This window comes from Lithobates pipiens, unplaced genomic scaffold (genome assembly GCF_037356315.1).
Source record: "Lithobates pipiens isolate NorthernLeopardFrog02 unplaced genomic scaffold, aLitPip1_a1.2 Scaffold_25, whole genome shotgun sequence".
In the NCBI taxonomy this organism is placed as follows: domain Eukaryota; kingdom Metazoa; phylum Chordata; class Amphibia; order Anura; family Ranidae; genus Lithobates; species Lithobates pipiens.
In genome coordinates this window covers 207,263,678-207,283,496 of record NW_027507787.1, presented here as the reverse complement: position 1 = coordinate 207,283,496, position 19,819 = coordinate 207,263,678, and the positions used below count along the sequence as shown (strand labels likewise).

At 44.3% G+C, this 19,819-nt stretch overlaps 1 protein-coding gene across 1 annotated transcript in view; it reads left to right on the top strand.

Moving 5' to 3' along the window:
• Positions 1-19,819, top strand: part of ADAM12 (ADAM metallopeptidase domain 12) — a 1,000,652-nt gene that overhangs the window by 636,657 nt on the left and 344,176 nt on the right. The window contains 1 exon segment of the mRNA XM_077455498.1: positions 17,080-17,225. Coding sequence (XP_077311624.1) covers positions 17,080-17,225 — 146 coding nt within the window.

Below are 19,819 nucleotides of genomic sequence, written 5' to 3'. Positions count from 1 at the left end.
TTGGGCACACTTGTGGAATGGCGATAAACTACGGAAATTAAAAAATCTCCATAGGTGACATATTTAAAATTTTCTACAGGTTACCTGTTTAGAGTTACAGAGGAGGTCTTGCACTAGACATATCACTCTCACTCTACCGATCGCAGCGATATCTCACATATGTGGTTTGAACACTGTTTACATTTGTGGGCGAGACTTACGTAGGCATTTGCTTCTGCTCTTTTTTTCTTATTTATTTAAATGTTTTATTTCTTTTTTTATTACTATTATTATCATTATACAAGATTTATATAGCGCCAACAGTTTACGCAGCGATTTAAAGCTTGATGGTAGGCAGTACAAATATGATACACTGTAATACAGTAGGAATCAAAGGACCCTGCTCATTAGAGCTTACAATCTAAGAGGGAGGGTCAAGAGATGCAAGTAGTAATAACTGTAGGGGATGTGCTGATGGAGAAAATAAATGCACAGTTTTTAGGTGCGGGCCAGATAGGCATCTCTGAAGAGATGGGTTTTCAGGGATCGTCTAAAAGTAGACAAAGTAGGAGATGGTCTGACATATTGGGGTAGAGCATTCCAGAGGATGGGAGAGGCTCAGGAGAAGTCCTGAAGACCAGCATGGGATTAGGTGACAAGGATGCTAGAAAACAGGAGGTCTTGGGAGGGACGAAGAGGACAGTTTGGTTGGTATTGTGACACCAGGTTAGTGATGTATATCTTGAATTTAAGTAGTTGGTTTAGTGGCGGCCAGTGGAGGGATTGGCAGAGAGGGGTAGCAGACGCTGAGCGGTATGTAAGGTGGATGAGCCTGGCAGCAGCAGTTATGATGGACTGAAGGGGGGATAGCCTCAGGGCTGGATTAACGTAGGGGCTATTGGAGCTGCAGCTCCAGGCCCCTACCTTAATATAGGCCCAGCCACCCAAAAAAGGACAGACTGATTTTGCCAACAGAAGCCTGGGGCACGTCAATGCAGGGCTCTTACTGAAGTCTGGGGCTTCCATAGCGTTAGGCCTGCTCAGCTGCACTCTTCCAGCTCAGAGTGAATGCCGATACACGGCCCTTACAGAAACTTGGCAGCTTCCCTAGTGTTATGCCTGTGTGGCTGTGCCCTTTTGAGTTTGGGCGCATGCCAGCACAGGCTCTTGGAAAACAGAAGGGTGCCCAGTAAAAGGTCCACCAAAATCCTCAGCACCAAGCACATGATGCTCTTAATCCAGCCCTGGATAGCCTATTTTGAGGTAAGCCAATGAGGAGGGAGTTGCAAAGTCGAGGCGGGAGATGACCAGGGTTTGGATTAGAAGCTTTATGGTTAGGAAGGGTCCCGTATCTTGGAGATGTTGCGGAGGTTGAGGCAGCATGATTTGGACAGTGAATAGATGTGGGGCTGAAATGATAGTTCAAAGTCCAGGATTACACTTAGGACCTTGGCATGGGGGACAGGATGATAGTTGAGCCGTTGATTTTGACAGAGAAATCAGGGGAAGTGGCACATGGGGGAGGAAATCTCATGAGCTCGGTTTTAGATAGGTTGAGTTTCAGGACGTGATGTGACTTTCAGGCTAATATGTCTGTTAGTAAGTTGGTGATGCATGAGGAGACATGATTTTTACACTGTCTTTTATTTATTTTTTATCGCTTTTATTGCTTTCGCAAGGAATGTAAACATCCCTTGTGACAGTAATAGGCAGTGACGGGTACTCTTTATGGAGGGATCTGGGGTCTAGAAGACCCTAAATCCCTCTTTTTCACTTTAAAGCATTCAAAACGTCAAGTTTGACTTTTTTGAATATTGTCATTTTTTTTCATTCTGGCGCCTTTAAGTCTTCAGTAAACTGGAAGTGATGTCATGATATCGCTTCTGGTTTACTAAATCCAAGACGCAATCAAAGCCGATTCCGCCATTGTTCAAGTCTCCGGCCAGCAAATTCACTTGTCACTCTGCCACATACAGGACCCTATCTGAATAGATCTGGTTTTTGTGTCTCAGGCTGCTTTGCAGTATGTCCAAGGTGTGTCTGTGCTTCCCAGGGGTATCTCTGATCATGCTCCCCGTGTCTCTTCCTTGCTCTGTCCATCCCCCCAAATCCTGCATTTGGAGGCTATCCAGATTTTGGGCGATTGATGAACGCCTACAGGAGCCACTAACTCAGTGGTTCTCAACCTATCTAGTGCTGTGACCCCTTGATAAAATTTCCCAAGTTGTGGGGACCCCTAACAGTAAAATGATTTTTGTAGCGTGGGTTGTCAGCACCCAAGGCAAGACAAGTAATTTGCACCCCTAACCCAAGGACATTTAGCGCTCCCTGAGTACCTTCCACTCGTACAGTATTAAAACCCCTTATAATACATTTTAGGATGTACCACTCTTTCTCTTTGTTCTCCTTTCTTTACCTTTTATCTCTCTCTATGCCAATTTCTTGTCCCCCCATCCCTCTCTCTAGCCGTCTTTCTTGTTCTTGCTCTCCCTTTTTCTTTGTTCCTCCCCCTCTTTTCCTCTCACTTCCATGTATTCTCTATTTTTTTTTTCATTCTCTTAAGCCTTGGTGGGTGGAATGGGATGAGTGGCAGTGCTGGCAGGGAATTGGGATAAGTGGCAGTGCTGGGGGGAGTTCTGACAAATTAAGTGCTCTTGATCAAGGTCATCTGCTGATCTGAGAACTGTAGTGGGGACTATTAGGCCGGGTTCACGCTATAACCCGCTGCGGATCGCACAGGAGCGCTGTGCATCCCTGTTCCCCGTTTCAGGGATTTTATGCCTGAGTTCGGCCCTGAAATGGAGCCAAAGACGCACAGTGTTTTTGTGCAGTGCGCTCCGCAGTCGCAATGGAGATATGTGAACTGGCTCCATAGGAAGCCAGTCACATTCTCCTGCTATGCAAATTGGATGCAGGGAAATCTGCACCTAATTCGCATAGGTGTGAACCCGGCCTCAATGGCAACTATAATCGCAGTAAGTGCTACTCACTGTGTTTCTGGCTTCCCTGTGTCTCCGACTTTGTGGTGTTTCGTGGCAGTGACACCCATGCTAAAATCAGGAGATAGTGTCTCCTCCAGCCCCTCCCACTTCATATTCCTCACCAGTCCACTGACCTGTAGTCTCTGCTGCTTAGCCATGCTGTGAACTGAATGGGTGGCTGCAAAGAGGCTGAGTGGGCAGCCGTGGGCTCCAGAAACAGCCCAGATGGGAGGCCACAGGCTCCAGGGACAACCCCACTGGGTGGCCACAAAAAGGCTGGGAGAGCAGCATGGGCTTCAGGAACAGTCCAGGATTCGGTGACCCCTGGAAAATCGTCATTCGACCCCCAGGTTGAGAACGACTGCGCTAACTGCTTCTATCTACAACTACTGGACAGACAACTAGGAATCTGCCTCTCCACCTGTGCTATGGGACCGCTTTAAGTCTTGGGCTAGGGGGGAATACATTTTCAAAATCCCATGTATAAATGTAGTGGTGTAGTTGCCACTAGTAACATACAATCCACCAATTCACCCCACTGCCAGACTTCATACATCACTTGCAGAGACAATGAACAGTCTTTTGCTGGTTTTGTTTTTGTTGTTTTATTGGGGGGGGGGGGGGGGTACAACTTGGTTGGGGAAAAGGGAATATGGGATGCCCATAGGATTGTTTAATTGCCATCATATTCTAAAAATCACACACACTAGCACACAGAGCCAGAAGAGATGATGTGCATTTATAATGGGCATGACTCTCCTCCTGCATCTCCATGCAGACTGTTGCTCCTCCTCTGCTTAACTCCCGCAGACTATTTCTTCCAAGAATTCCCCATCTAGTACCATGTAAAAGATGAGGACATCACTTTTGACTGTGTAAAAGTGATGGTCCCAGAACTTCTTCTCCACCTGCAAAAACATATTTCCTCCTGCACAAACTTATTAATACTGAGGTTAAATAATGTATTTTTCCTTAAGCGAGGAGGACCCAGTCTAGATGAATCCTTAAGCAGGCTCTGGATGCTTGCTGCTGCCAGGCCTGAGGCCCTGCAGCACCTCTCACTGGAGGCCTAGTAGTTTAAAAGCATTCTTTTGGGTGGTGGACTACTGTTCCCAGCCAGCCCAACTTGCAAATCCTGTGCCCTCAAATAAATATTAGACGCCTCTATTTGAACCTAACTATACCTCATGATAATCAAGGCTCTAGAGCTATTCCTTTCTTAGATGCCGAAAAGGCTTTTGATTCTGTAGAGTGTTCATATCTCTGGGAGGTGCTCCATCGCTTTGGGTTTAGCCCTAAGTTTATCCTTGGGATTCAATTGCTTTATAATGCCCCTAGGGTCCGCACAAATAACAGGCTCTCTGACCCCTTTCATCTTTTTAATGGCACACGGCAGGGCTGCCCTCTCTCCGCCTAGTCTGTTTCCTCTGGAGCCCCTGGCCATTTTGATCAGGAACGCTTCAGATGTCCTGGGCCTTCAGCTGGGAAAGCTGGAAGAGAGGCTGTCCCTATATGCAGATGACGCATTACTGTACCTAAATGATGCTGGACCCTCATTGTTGGCTGCTCTGCAGATTTTTATAATTTTCTGCGGTGAGTAGATGAATTCCGCTACCTTGGGGTTATAATGACCAAAAACCAAACTAACTACTTGGAGAAGAATCTTCTTCCCCTGATAGCCACCCTGAAGACGAATTGTTCCTCCTGGACTAGCTTCCCCCTTAATTTATAGGGCCGGATAAATCTTCTAAAAATGGTGATGATGCCTAAGTTTAATAACTTTTTCAGAAATTGTCCGACATGGTTTCCCTGTTTAAAGATATTGAGAAATGTGTGAGATCCTTTCTATGACATGGCTCCTCGATTAGCATGCTCCACTCTGTGGCTTCCAGCCCATCTCGGGGGAATTAGCCTTACCCAATTTTCAGATCTACTACTGGGCTGCAATGCTGATGACAGTCCAGTGGTGGTTTATGGGTAGCAAATCAAATGCTGCTACCTGTCTGGAGGAGAGTTGGTTGGGTTCCCTGGCTGATCTGCGTAACTTTGTCTACAGAGCCCAGAGGCCCTACCAGAGAGTTCCTGGTCCAACCCAGGCTAGGTGGAGGGTGTGGGTGGCTGCTAGGCGGAGTTCTCCGGCCCACCCACTTTGCCACAGTTTTGTATCCTGCCAAATCCCAAAGTGTGGGCAAGACATGGCATTGCCACTTTGGGTGATGTTATACCTCAGGGTACTCTATTATCAATTTTCTGACCTCTTTCTCAAATTTAAGTTACCTCAGTGGATGCAGTTTAGATGCCTGCAGTTGCGCCATGCCACTAGGGCACAATTTATCCGGATGCCTCTCCTCCAGGCAGATCCTATTGAAGAACTGCTATCTCCCGGTGGACTAGACAAACCTCTCTCGATTTTATACGGTGCACTTCTGGGCACGGACTCCCCTAAGATGGACAAGTTATAGGAGGTGTGGCATGGAGACATACCATCCCTAGACGAGGAAGATTTGGAGGACTGTCTGAATCAGGGCCCTAGATTAGGCCTCTCTTCCAGGGATAAGCTCATTCAGGTAAAATTCCTCCATAGGATCTACTACACACCTCAGAGATTACACCACAAATTCCCGACTCGGGACCCCAAGTGCCCTAGATGTAAAACACAGGTGGGGACTTTTATCCATATGTTCTGGCCGGCTATATCATCCTATTAGTCAGCAGTGTTCAGTGAAATTAATCTTCGGTTACAGCTGTCCCTTCCGATGGTGCCGGCATTGGCACTGCTGGGTGTTCACGATGACGCACAGAGGTCTCACTACCAAAAACTACTGATCTCCTACCTCTTATTCTACGTGATAAAGGAGATCCTCCTAAAATGGATCTCACCATCTCCACCACCCCTCTCCGTCTGGGAAGTATTGATTGAGGCTGCCCTGCCCATGTACAGGATTACATCTATAAATAGAGGGTGTCAGTGGAAATATGACAAGGTATGGGCCCCATGGATCTCTACCTAAAACACATACAGAATGTTTGCAATGTTATTGTGTCTGCAAATTTCCTTTCCATGCTTATGTCTTATGTTTACTTTTAGTTACAGTACATTATGACCAATGCACTCTGTTTTTGTTTCATGTCAAATTTTATGCTGTGTTTACCCAATATGAGAACAATAAAGCACCTTTGATTGCTAAAAATATATACGTGGGGTGGTCTTAAAGTGGTTAAAAATCATGCATTTTAATATTGCAGCTTATCAGTCCTTTTCTTTTTTTCAGGTTTTATTTGCTTTATTTTCACCTGTTGATCCTGGCAGTAACACACATTCCATCCTAGGGTGACAATGCTCACTCAATGTACTGTATATAAGGAGTAGCAGCATTCTCACCCTAGACAGCTTATTTTTGATTTGGCCTACAGAATTCCCTCCCAGGAGATGTTCCTGGTCAGAGGAGAACTGTAAAGGGCTGATAACACTGTTTGAGACTTCAGTACAGCACGGGCAAAGAATACCTGTATATCCTGTTGTTTGGCTGCATGGCCAACTCGGAACAAATTTGGAAATGCAAGTTCTATTGTGGGTTGGCAGCAGAGCTAGTTTTTTGGTAAAAAAAAAAAGGAGGTTTACTTTGTAAAAACAAAAAAATGTAAAGTCAGCAGCTACAAATCCTGTAGATTCTGACTTTTAATAAAAGGACACTCACCTGTTCAGGGATCCAGCACTGTCCTCACCTGGGCTAGTTTTTCACTAGCGTTTGAGTTCCCAGTGTCGGCATCCCAACTCTGTGCAGCCAGCTATGCTTCTTTCAGCTGCCGAGCGGGCTGCCCACTGCAAATGCTTGAGACATGCTGAGCATTGTAAATGGTCTTGCAGTATTCTGGGACCTGTGATGTGTCCCAGAAGACTGTGGGGAGGGAGGGGGAGAGGAGAACCTGGCAAATAAAAAAAATGACCTGCCAAATGTGGCTAAGGATGAGGACTTAAAGCAGAACTTCCCCTTTTGGTTGGAGTTTCACTTTAAGATTTGTCCATCAATGGCAGTCTGATATGGAGAAGTGGCCACGCTCTCTTTTTTTTTTTTAATTGATTGATTAAATTGATCGCAAACAATTGAGCTGCAAATTTTGAAACGACTTGCTAAGCTATTGTTGGACTTCACAATTTTGTTGCACAATTGCAGCATGTCTGCATTACATGACTCTAGATCAACTTTCTTTGCAAACGTTCTGCAAGTCTGCTGCAAGTTCTGGTTCAGTTATATTGTGCAATAGTCCAATAGTCATCTCACCACAGGGGACACTGTGAATTGCTGCAGACTCGCCATTGCAACTTTTCTCTTGCTAGAGACTTGCCATCAAAATTTTCTAGAGATTGGAAAAAATTGGAAAAGTGTCAACTAGAACTTGTGCTTCAATTTTAGAGAATTTTGGAAAGAGGTATTATTAATAACTGAGGAAATCATGGGATTTCAAATACCAGAAGAGCCAAGGGCATGTTTGCTACACGGAGTCACGCTGCCCATTAAACAATACAAGAAAACACTTATACCTTGTTTTTTAAATGCAGCAAAGAGTTTAATTCCTCGGATGTGGAAAAACTCGGAAAGTCCTACTCTGAAAAGTTGGTTTAGCAACATAAATAAAATGTATAACTTGGAGCATTTAAAGTTCAGTGGAGAAACAGGTGAAGCGGGGTTCGTTACACGATGGAAAGATTGGGAAAAATACAAGCAAACAGAGATACGCTGACAAGATGGTGGAAGTCTAACATGACCTAGGGCTGATAGTATAGGGTAGGTTTTTGAGTTTCTTCTTAGATATTGGTTAAGACCGTGGGTGGGTTTCGGGTGGGGAGAAGGGTTAGATGGGTTACCACTGAGTAATTTTGTATAAAGTGAAATGTTTTGACACCCCAGGGGCAAAAAGAAAGAAAGAAAATACCACACTCAAGAGATAATTTCTTGTTTTGCTACGATGATGTGGAAACGGGGTTGAGACTAAGATGAACGTAAAAGTTGAATTAAGTCTCCCAAAAGGAATCACTGAGGTGGCAAAAAAAAAAAAAAGAACTTGTGCTTCAAGTGATCTGCAAGTGTACAACTTGCCAGGGAAAATGTGCAGCAAGTTAACAGACTTACAATTTAACACTGCCACCTGTGATACATGCTGAATAGAGGAAACAGACCTTGGTTGCTAGTGCCATAAATTAAACCATGCATCAATCAATAGAAGCCCAGACAGCACCACAATTTGTTTAACCCTTCCAAGGACTGCATATGCCAGAAGTCACTGGGCTCCCAACGAAAGAAAGATTGCTGTACAATTGTATTCGGTGCTGGTAATCACCTTCAGATTATTGGGGCAGGAAGGTGCAAATGTGTCATCAGTCTTGTCTATGTGTGTTAAATGAAGCAGCTATTTTCAGGAAAAAGTCATCAGAATCAAGTCATTCACTTAAAAGGCAGCGATTGCTATGTGTTGATTAGAGCAGTTGTTGTAGACTGGTTGGCTGAAAAGTCGGGAGAATGGGTGAACCTAGTTAAAGAAATTGCACATTGAGCAGCAGCTGTGTCCTAACATTGCTATGTCAGAAGCAGGCTTTGTTTTTATTTGTATTTTTTTTTTCAGAATCTGTAATATGTTTTAATAGTTTTTTTATAATTCCCACTGTTAATTTTGTACATTGCATTGAGTATTTCTGTCAAATTGCAGTAGTCATCTGGGGTATGTCTGGCTTTATGATGTATTTTACAGTGGCTTTACGGTGTATTTTAAACATAACTTAACATGTAAAGATGTATTGGTTCACAAAAATAATTTAGAAAAATACATAGAAAATAGTCTTGAAGACTGCGTTCATTGAGTTGTGATCAATGGTATATACTCTTTGAATGGTCTAAGGTTGTAAGGCTGTGGTCATCAACCCTGTCCTCAGGGCCCACTAACACTCCAGGTTTTATGTATTACCTTGGGGAGATACAGACTAGAATACTGCAATCACTGAGCAGCAAATTATATTACCTGTGATGTATTTCAGTTATCGTGCAAACCTGAGCAGTTTTGGGCCATTACTCTAAAAATGGCTCTGATTTTTTATTTTTATTTTAAAAAGAGAAAAATCAGTCGTGCCACCACGCCAAAGGGTGCCCCATATGCGTGTATGCTCCCCCCAATGCCTCCACACTGCCCCTGCTGGGACACAAAATACCCATGACTTCAGGGTATGGAAGTACATATACTCTTTCCCTCTCCCTTCCACAATTCAGCCCTGGCAAGCACTGTCATATGGGGGTGGTGGGAAGCTTGCTTAGCCCTTTACATTCAGAAAGTCCAAATTTGAACTTCAGGTGCCTGAAGAACTATATCTGGCAAAGGTGGTTAGTGAACATGGTATAAGCAGACATGTTATGCTATTTGCTTCCAAGCTGTAGTGTGACTGTTTTTTGCTCAAATACACTGCTACTTTATCTTGTTTGCAAATTATACAGAGTTTGCAATTAAAAGTACGTTTTTTTGTCTGTAGAGGACACAAACCCATGTTTTGGAATATAGTCCTTGCAAGATCTCGACATTTAGACTAAGTGCAAGTGGGAAAAATGTGCACAATTGTGTGCATTCCAGACCCACAGAGAAACACACATTCATTCTTAATGGCACCCCCACTCATGGATAGCCGCGGTGCGATTTCGCACATGCTAAACTGCATAGTGCTGCAGCACCTTGTGATTCGGTGCAGCATGATTTCAAAAAAGGTTTGGGAACTTCTTTTCCTTCATTTCATTTCACTCCACTGAAATGCATGTGCTGCCCTAACAGCGAAGTACGCATGTAAGCACACTCGCACAAGTCTGAATTGAACCTAACTGGTTGATTGGGTAGCTATATGGCTCTAAGCTTTAAGATGGGCTTTAATAACAGTGTGCAGTGCAGTTTTAAACTTTTAAAGCCAGATTTCATTTATTTAGACATATGGACTCAAAAGAAAGAGACATACTTTTGTCCCTTTTAAAAAGCATTAGTGTGGCCTAAAAATAAATATGCAGTTCATTGTTGGATATCGGTTTACAAAAATGGTGTTCTGATAAAATCTGGGAAAGCTCCCAATTAAATACCGTACTTTTCGCTGCATAAGACGCGCCTAGGTTTTAGAGGTTGAAAACAAGAAAAAAAAATATTCTGAACCAAATGGTGTATTAAATATTTTCCAGTGCCCATAAAATGCAGAGTGACCATTACCATAGAAAGTATTAGCAGGGTATGACTGGGTATTGGCAGGGTATTGGAAGAGTATGGAGGGATGGCTGTGACTGCACTTGTCACAGAGCAGCGCTGTGAGCACTACAGATGCAGCCCACAGCGCTGCTGCCATCCGATCTCTCCCCTACACTGTACAGATCTGTACACAGAGGGGAGAGAGGAACTGGCGTCATCATGACACTGGTTTGTTTACAAGTGATCGCTCCGTCATTTGACAGAGCGATCACATTGCAAATGGCAGTTGCACCAAGATGGCCGCCGCTCCGGAGCTAGGCCGAAGCCGCGGCCTTTCCGGATCGTGGCGGGGGGCGGTGCCAATCGTATATTCGCACCATAAGATGCAGGCACATTTTCCCCCATATTTCTGGGGGAAAAAAGTGCGTCTTATAGTCCGAAAAATACGGTATATCCAACTGGGTTCCAAGTATCAAATCTAAAGAATTGGTTTGAAAATGTAGCATTAGTTTAGATGAACAACACAACTGTCTTCCTTTATCTTCACAAACCCAGTGTGCTCAGTTTCTTCTAGGCTCAGCAAACTGGAAATACGAATTTAAGTTCACCTGCCCACAAAGTGCAAAGACTAAGGCTCCTTTCACACTTTCGTTCCAATTGGATCCACCTGTCAGTTTTTCAGGCGGACCTGATCGGAAGGTTCATTCACCCCTTTGGACCAGCACCCGTAAACGGACTAGTGTCCATTACTCCCACCTACCTCAGATAAGACCCCCTAAAACAAACAGAAGGGGATACGTTCTCCTCTGTGTAGGCAAATTGGAAGTAGTCGGGTGTAAGCGGACAGCAGACTTTATTTACAACTGGCCACCAAAAAGAGCAGAGCGAGCTCTGTCCATGTACACTCTTCATAAACTGAGAAGACACGGATGAGCTATCCGCCCACTTTGCTCTGATCAGCAGGGGATCAGCGGAGAAATCCCCTGTTGACACGGACGGAGTCTACCCCACGTGAAAGGGACCGAACAGTTCTGGTAAAGTGCAGGTAGCTTTGTTGTCTTTGAGCACCTGTACTCAACTTTAAGTCAGTTTTTTTTTGCCTGAGGGCACTATAACTAGGCTGTATATACTGTGCTATGAAAAAGTATTTACCCCCTTTCTGATTTTTGATTTACTTTACATATTTGTCACACTTAAATGATTCAGATGGTAAAACAAATGTTAAAATTACACAAGGATAACCCGAGTAAATACAAAATGCAGTTTTTAAATGATTAGAGGAAAAAAGCTGTCCAAACCTGCTGACCCTATGTGAAAAAGTAATTGCCCCCCTAAACCTAAAATTGGTTGTGCCACCCTTGGTGGCAATAACTGCAATCAAGCATTTGCTATAACTGGTAATGAGTCTTTCACATCGATGTGGAGAAATTTTGGCCGACTCTTCTTTGCAGAATTGTTTTCATTCAGCCACATTGATGGGTTTTCCAGCATGAAAGGCCTGTTTAAGGTCATGCCACAGCATCTCAATTGGATTTAAGTCCAGACTTTGACTAAGCCACTCCAAAACCTGCATTTTGTTTTTTCAAGTCATTCAGGAGTGGATTTGCTGGTGTGTTTTCAGATCCCTGTCCTGCTAAATAACTCAAGTGTGCTTAAGCTTGAGGTCTGTAACTTATGGTTGGACATTCTCCTTAGGGATTTTCTGGTAGAGTGCAGAATTCATAGTTCTATCAATTATGGTAAGTCGTCCAGGTCCTGAAGCTGCAATGCAGCACCAGACCATCACGCTACCACCACCATGTCTGTATGATGTTCTTTTTATAAAATGCTTTGTTAGTTTTAAATCAGATGTAACGGGACACACACCTTCCAAAAAAGTTCAACTTTGATATCATCAGTCCACAGAATATTTTCCCAAAAGTCTTGGGGATAATCAAGATTTTTTTTGGCAAATCTGAGAGGAGCCTGTGTGTTCTAAATCTAGATGCTAGATTCTTTTTTTTGTGAGTGTAGGCAAACTTAGGCAGGGCTAGGCCTGGTTTATTTTGGCTTGTGTGGAATGGGAGTTACTCTGAGTTAGCAGCTGATGACTCACAGGCAGCATCACTAAGACCACCCTCTTCTTTCCAGAGCCTTCTGAAAGGTACTAGAAAGAGAGGAGGGGAGGTAGAGCTGCCTGGGGTGTGTTAAGGAGTTCTGACCAATCCCCAACCTGGATTTGCAGGGGGCAGGCCTCCTTAAATACCTAGAGTCAGCTCAGCTGGGGAGGAGTTGTAGGGTGGAAGACCTGAGAATGAAGTACTAGGCTGTCGGCCTTTTAGGGAGCTCCCCAAACTGGAGCCCTCCAGGAAATCGTGTAGGCTCTGAACAGGAGGCACAGGAGGAGCAAAAGAATACAGCAGGAGCTTGTACTGCTGGGCAAGTCTTCAGGAGGGAACCAACGGTTGCATCCAGAAGGGCTGGTGAGCGATGTGCAGTCAGGAGGACTGGAGAGGCATGCCAGAGAAGACTGAGAAGAAACAGAGTTGGGTGTGGAGCCAGCAGAGCCAGATTAAGAACATCGTGGGCCTGGTGCTGAGGATTTTGGTGGGGCCTTTTATAAACAATAAATAAATAAAAATGCAAACTATTTTTTGTTATAACAAATTAAATTAAAGAGAGAGAGGCAGGATGAGAGAGAGAGAGAGAGAGAGAGAGGGGATGAAAGGGGTGTGAGAGGTAAGGGAGGGAGGATGAGAGAGAAATGAAGGATGAGAGAGAGAGGATGCAGATGAGCATGTGTGGGAATGACATCAACGCAGCCTGGCCAAGGCAAGTGACCGAAGGCACAGAACCCAGAAGGAAGAACCGGGTGAAGATGGAAGTGCCCGGGCCCCACCGGATTGATCACAGCACAGCACTGGAGGGCTCAGTCTGACATTTTAAGTGTAACCTAATGTGCTAATATGCTGTGCATACTTGTATGTTATGGCATAACCTCTAAAAAGTAGTAATGTTAGAAAAGTTTACTACCGCTTTAATATCACAGGAGCCTCTCATGGGGCCCCCTACTGACCCTGTGGCCCCTGGGCAGTGCCTAAGTGCATAGTTGTCAACATTTCAAAAATATTTCCAGGGACGCTTTTTTTACAAGTGCTATATTTAGAGTAGCTGACATCCCCTATGTTCCTCTATACATCACAATAGTAATTACAAAATTAAATAAGTACTAATAATGGGGCAGAACAAATATGAGGACTGTGGGATTTCCTTTAGTTGGACTGACAAAAGTGTGCCCATTCTAGAGCTGGTAACATTGAGAATATTCAGTATAATTTTAAAGAACAGTTTTTGTGGGTAAGAGGCATAGGGGAGGAGTATGGATGGTATAAAAGTGGGAAGTATGTGCAGGTGAGGGAGAGGAATGTGGAGGGTCTAACAGTGGGCACTATGTACATGAGAGGAGTGCAGAGGGTATGACAGAAGGCACTATGTACAGGAGAGGAGTGTGAAGGGTATGACAGTGGGCAGTATGCACAGCAGAGGAGTGTAGAGGGTATGATATTGGGCACTATGTATAAGAGAAGGGTGTGGTGGGTATGACAGTGAGCAATATGTACAGGAGTGTGGAGGGTATGACAGTGGGCACTATGTACAGGAGAGAAGGGTGGAGAGTAGGACAGTAAGTAGTAATTACAGGAGAGGAGTGTGGAGGGAGGGTATGATGGTGGGCACTATGTATAGGAGAGGAGTATGTAGAGGAGAGGAGTGTGAAGAGTATGACAGTGGGCACTATGTATAGGAGAGAAGTGTGGAGGGTATGACAGTGGGCACTATGTATAGGAGAGAAGTGTGGAGGGTATGACAGTAGGCACTATGTATAGGAGAGGAGTATGGAGGGTATGACAGTGAGTAGTATGTACAGGAGAGGAGTGTGGAGGGTATGACAGTGGGTGCTATGTATAGGAGAGAAGTGTTGGAGGTATGACAGTGGGCACTATGTATAGGAGAGGAGTATGGAGGGTATGACAGTGAGTAGTATGTACAGGAGAGGAGTGTGGAGGGTATGATGGTGGGCACTATGTACAGAAGAGAAGTGTATGACAGTGGGCACTATGTACAAGAGAGGAGGAGTGTGTAGGATATGACAGCGGGCGTTATGTATAGGAGAGAAGTGTGGAGGGTATGACAGTGAGCAGTATGTACAGGAAAGAAGTGTGGAGAGTATGACAGTGAGCACTATGTATAGGAGAGAAGTATGGAGAGTATGGCAGTGGGCACTATGTATAGGAGAGGAGGATGAAGTAATCTGGGAAGGAAAAATGTAAAGGTTTGTGGAAGGATGTTTAGGGATTGCGTAGTGGTTAAGCGGGCATACATGGATTGAAATTACACCAATTAAGCAGAGACCAGCCATAGTCGATCTATGTATGGGCTAGCTGGTTTTACACAAGTCAACCTATTAACCGACTTGAGTACAACCAACCTGTCAGGTTTTCCCCAAAACAATCAGTGCTGCCAGCTATAGTTAGCAACACTAATCATTGTATTCACTGGCAGAACACAATAACACCGCGGGAGTGATTGCCCCTTTCACAGGTCAGCAGGTGAGAGGGTGTGTGGGGACAGGCTGGGTAGAGATACTAGTCAGTCCCTGGGTAAGCACTGGTTAGTATCAGAGCCAGATACACACAGGTTACATACGCCACGATCGTTAGAGCGAGAGCAATAATTCTAGCACTAGACCTCCTCTGTAACTCTAAACATGTAACCTGTAAAAAAAATGTAAAGCATCGCTTAGTACACAACAAAAAATCGTGCTAACTTTAGTGTTTTTTTTATGAATGAAACAGTTTCTTTCCAAAAAAAAGTTTGAAAAATTGCTGCACAAATATCGTGTAACATAAAAAGTTGCAAAGACCACCATTTTATTCCATAGGGTGTCTGCTAAAACAATATATAATGTTTGAGGGTTCTGAGTAATTTTCTAGCATAAAAAAAATGATGACTTTTACATGTAGGAGAGAAGTCTCAGAATGGGCCTGGGTGGTAAGGGGTTAATTATCATAAGTAATATACAAATAATTATTATGAGCACTGTGAGTTCATCCGCTCAGTCTGCTGCAGAGTGTTCCAGATTGTATTTATACTGCCGCTCTGTATGTAGATTCTGACAGGCTGTGCAAGGAGCCCCGTATCTTCGGAACCATAGATGATAGCAGCCCCATATTTTAACCAGTGCTGGAGTGGGTCTTTAGCTACCTACCCCCCAAATGTGGAGTCTCTGTGACTCCTGATTGCTGAGCTACAATCCTTGAAGTCAATCTTTTTTTTTTTTTTTTGGGCAAATGGGCCTATCTTGAGAAAGGGGCCTGGAGCTGCAGCTCCAATAGCCCCTATGTTAATCTGGCCCTGGGAGCCAGTGGGGAATATTGCAAAGCCATGGGCAGTGAAGTTGGGCATCTGCAGCCAGGAGGGCTGACAGGGCCTGAAGAGGACTGACTGAGAGCAGTAGTCCACCTATAGGACCACTAGCACAAAATACCTTCTACTTTCTGCTAGGGTCCCCCGGTCCCTACTTGCAAAGGGCAAGTTACTTGGGCCTGGCTGAGCCAGTGTCAGGCCTAACCATGTGCTAGCTGCTCCTGGGAGATCAAGAGTTGTGCAGGAGGGTGAGAGAAAGCACAATAAATAGTCTGCAAACAAGAGTTGTGCAGGAGGAGATTGGAGAAGTATTGTGTACATAGTTGTCCCGACTGATTGATAAACAATCCTCTAATTCAGGGGTAGGAATTGATTGATGTACAATTCTCCTAAATGATATGAAATCTACTAACTGTTATACAAATTGCTGGGCATCTCATAATCCACTTATCCCATCCAAGTTAAATTTCCCTAAAAAAAAAAAAAAAAAAACAAGCACATGGACTGTTTTCTCCCTGAGAGTGATTTGAGGAGTGAATACCGGGCCAGGCAGGATGACAGGTGGGCCACATCACTTAGCAGCCCCTACAGGGGTAACGCTACATATGTTTTTGAGTATGCTGTTGCCATTTTTAATAAAGGTGTCTTAGGTGTAATGCACTAAGCGTTTGCAACCTTATTTTTTAATGTTTTTTTATAAGTCTTGCACAGTTTATTTATACACTTGGTAGACATGACAGGTTCACTTTAACTTTTTTAGATCAAAGTGCTCAACTATAGTCTGATTATTTTTTCCAGAATGTATTGCTACTGTTTCTTGAATACCTAATTTAGAGGAAAGAGTGCCAGAATGTATTAATTTTTTTTGTTGTTGACTTGGGAAAGTATTTTAAAGTACAGCTAACAGCTCCTTTATGACAGTTTAAAAATACCAAATCCAGTCGCTATGTAATGCCGATTAAATAAAACGATTTCTTTACTTTTTCTAACTGAGCCAAATCCTGCTTAATTTCTTCTTCTACATTGTCTCATGTGCTCTCCCTCCCAGACACTGTTGTTAACACTCTTACTGTGAGCTGAAGAGACAGTGCTGCCAGTCCATAAACCAATGGGCAGGTCTAGGTGTGGTTAGGTGTTGGTTAACAAGCTACAGACCTGTAACTCAGCAGTGACAATGCCACATCCCCCCCCCAATGTAGCGCAAGGATGCACAGCCTATGTGGTAGAGTGGCGACACTACTATGATTTCAAGAGCGATGCAGAATTGTTGCCACACCATAATAGGAAGCTGCATTAGCTGGGCCTCAATCTCAGGATCAGCAGGTATATGGGGGACTAAGAGAAAGCTGTAAGTGCAGATGATCATGCACATACAGTTAAGTTCTGCAGCACATTGTTTTCCTATGGTAGGCCATAGTTTTACATTAAATTACCAGGATACGTAGCTAGCCAAACCTGTTCTGGCATTTAACCTATTTTGTACTTGCTAACATATCTCTTTCTTTTGAAGGATCATTCAGAAAACCCTCTGGGAGCAGCAGTCACACTTGCTCATGAGATCGGGCACAACTTTGGAATGAACCATGACACTCTGGAAAGAGGGTGCAACTGCAAAGGATTTGACAAGGGGGGCTGCATCATGACTCCTTCTACTGCGTAAGTCCTTATTCTATTACAATATAGAACTTTCCATTAAGTGCCTTTGACATTTTAATGTATTTATTCCATTCTGAAATCACATTTTTCTGTTCATATAAAATGAATTACACTGATTTACAATTTTTTTTTTATTTTTTTACAGTGAAATTTTTTTTATTTTTTTGTAAGACTTTCTTCTGGTTATTTGTCTATTTCTGTCTCCCTTTTTGGGAGATTTTACCCTATTTTTCCTGGTGACCATTGTCCCAAGGAAGGAAGTAACTTGAAATACAACATTTTGGAGTTTTCATGAGATAAAGCAGTGAGGGGACATTTTTCCAGCACTTGTGTTCTGGTGACAATTTTCTAAGATGGAAATTGCCACTAGTTTGAGTAGATTTCCTGCATCAAGACAGGAAGTCTAGAAAATCTCCCCAGCAGAACAGAAAGCAAAAAAAATATAAACATTTTATAGGGGATTTAACCCTTCCTTATGTAGCAATAACCCCACAGGAGCCACTACAGTTTTTAACTGCTTCTTTCCCAAATTAATGCAGAGGCAGCCAAGCATACTGAAACAAGTCCATACACTCCGGCTCAGTAAACAGGCTAGGGGATCTTTTTAGTAGTTATTGCTGAATATATTTAGAGAGGGTGTGGGACAGTATGGGACACTCCGAAAACATTACATAAGAACAAGAGGACTCACTACACTGTGCTAAGCTTCTCTGAACAGTCTTTGTACCAGGTGCACAGTAAAATAGCCTGGACTGAAACCTTGTGAAGGCTGTCTCAGCCAGAATCACCACTGATACTCTCACCCAAGACTTACTCAGTCTCTAGGTCAGGGATATGCAATTAGTGGACCTCCAGCTGTTGCAGAACTACAAGTCCCATGAGGCATAGCAAGACTCTGACAGCCACAAGCATGACACCCAGAGGCAGAGGCATGATGGGACTTGTAGTTTTGCAACAGCTGGAGGTCTGCTAATTGCAGATCCCTGCTCTAGGTCATGGAGCTCCGGCCTGTACTCACAATGTCACAAAATAGCCCGATGCTTCCTTTCAGTATCCACCAGACACTCTTCAGTGAGGGAGAGATTAATGTTCACTATGCCGCAGGAGAGCTATGCACCCTTTAGCTTCCACTGGGCACTCTTCAGTAATTTTTCCAGGAAAATTTAGAAATAGGCCCCTCCAGCTATGTTACAGTTGGGACCTGGATGAATATCAGCTTAAAGCGGTTCTTCACCCTAAAGGGGAAGTTCCGCTAATCTTATCCCTCCCCCCCTCCGGTGCCACAATCGGCACCTTTCAGGGGGGAGGGGGGTGCAGTTACCTGGATAATCCAGGTAACTGCACCCACTTCCGGCCAGACCGCCGCAGACCCCGGCAGACGCTCGGCCCCCCGTTGTGTTCTGGGAAACACACAGTTCCCAGAGACACAGCGGGGGACCATAAGAGACGCGCAGCGCGACTCGCGCATGCGCAGTAGGGAACCGGGCAGTGAAGCCGTCATGCTTCACTTCCCGATTCCCTGACAGAGGATGGCGGCGGTGGCAGCAGTGAGACGAGCGATCGCTCGTCATCTGCCGCCGACATCGCTGGAACCCTGGGACAGGTAAGTGTGATTTTATTAAAAGTCAGCAGCTGCAATATTAGTAGCTGTTGGCTTTTAATATTTTTTTTTTAGGTGCAGCTCCTCTTTAAATAAGTAGAACTGCTGCAGCCACCCTCACATCGGTGGGTAGAATCCCCTCAGCAGTAACACCCTGTTGTTCTAAAGCCCAGACTATTGATTTGCCTCTCCAGCCACCTGCTGAACATACCTCCCCAGGGATTGGCTGAAGGTTAATACATTTCCAGGCTGCTCATTTGACTTTCCAGCCCACTATGTTCTAGAAACCTCTAGAATGCAAAGGGAAATAATCAAACCTGCAACCTGTAAGCAGGGCCGCTGTTAGAAATCATGGGGCCCCATACAGCCTACCTGACGGGGCCCCATTGACCCCGCCCACAACCCATCCTGGCTCCGCCCATAACCCCACCCCTGCCTCCACGCTGTCAGGGCAGGAGGCAGGAGCTGGAACATTTAACATTTACAGCGCCCCACCAATCATAACTGCATCTGAATGGGAGAGATGTCAGTGTTTTGACATCTGTGCCCATTCAGTTTGTGTCTTCATACGGAGCTTTCAATCAGGTCTGCATGAAAAAGGACCTAATTGCAAAGCTTGGGTGAAAGGTTATGAAAGGAGAGTGGTTTGGGGGTGGTAAAAATGCAGCTTGGCTATGTATTTTTACTGTCCCTTCCCCCATCACATGTGTAAAAGTAGCATCTCACTATGTGCTCATGGTCATTATCATTATGATGATCAGAGCACAGCAGGTGCTGTGTGGCTCTGTCAGTGTAACATGACTGTGTGATGCTGACTTTGTTATGGCTGTGCTGAGTTATAGTCTGTAACACACAGTACAGTCATATATCAGGAAAGTCAGCACCACACAGTCATGTTACACTGACAGAGCCATACAGCACCTACTGTGCCCTGATCATCATAATGATAATAACCATGAGCACACAGAGTCTAGGGACTGCACATGCTACAATA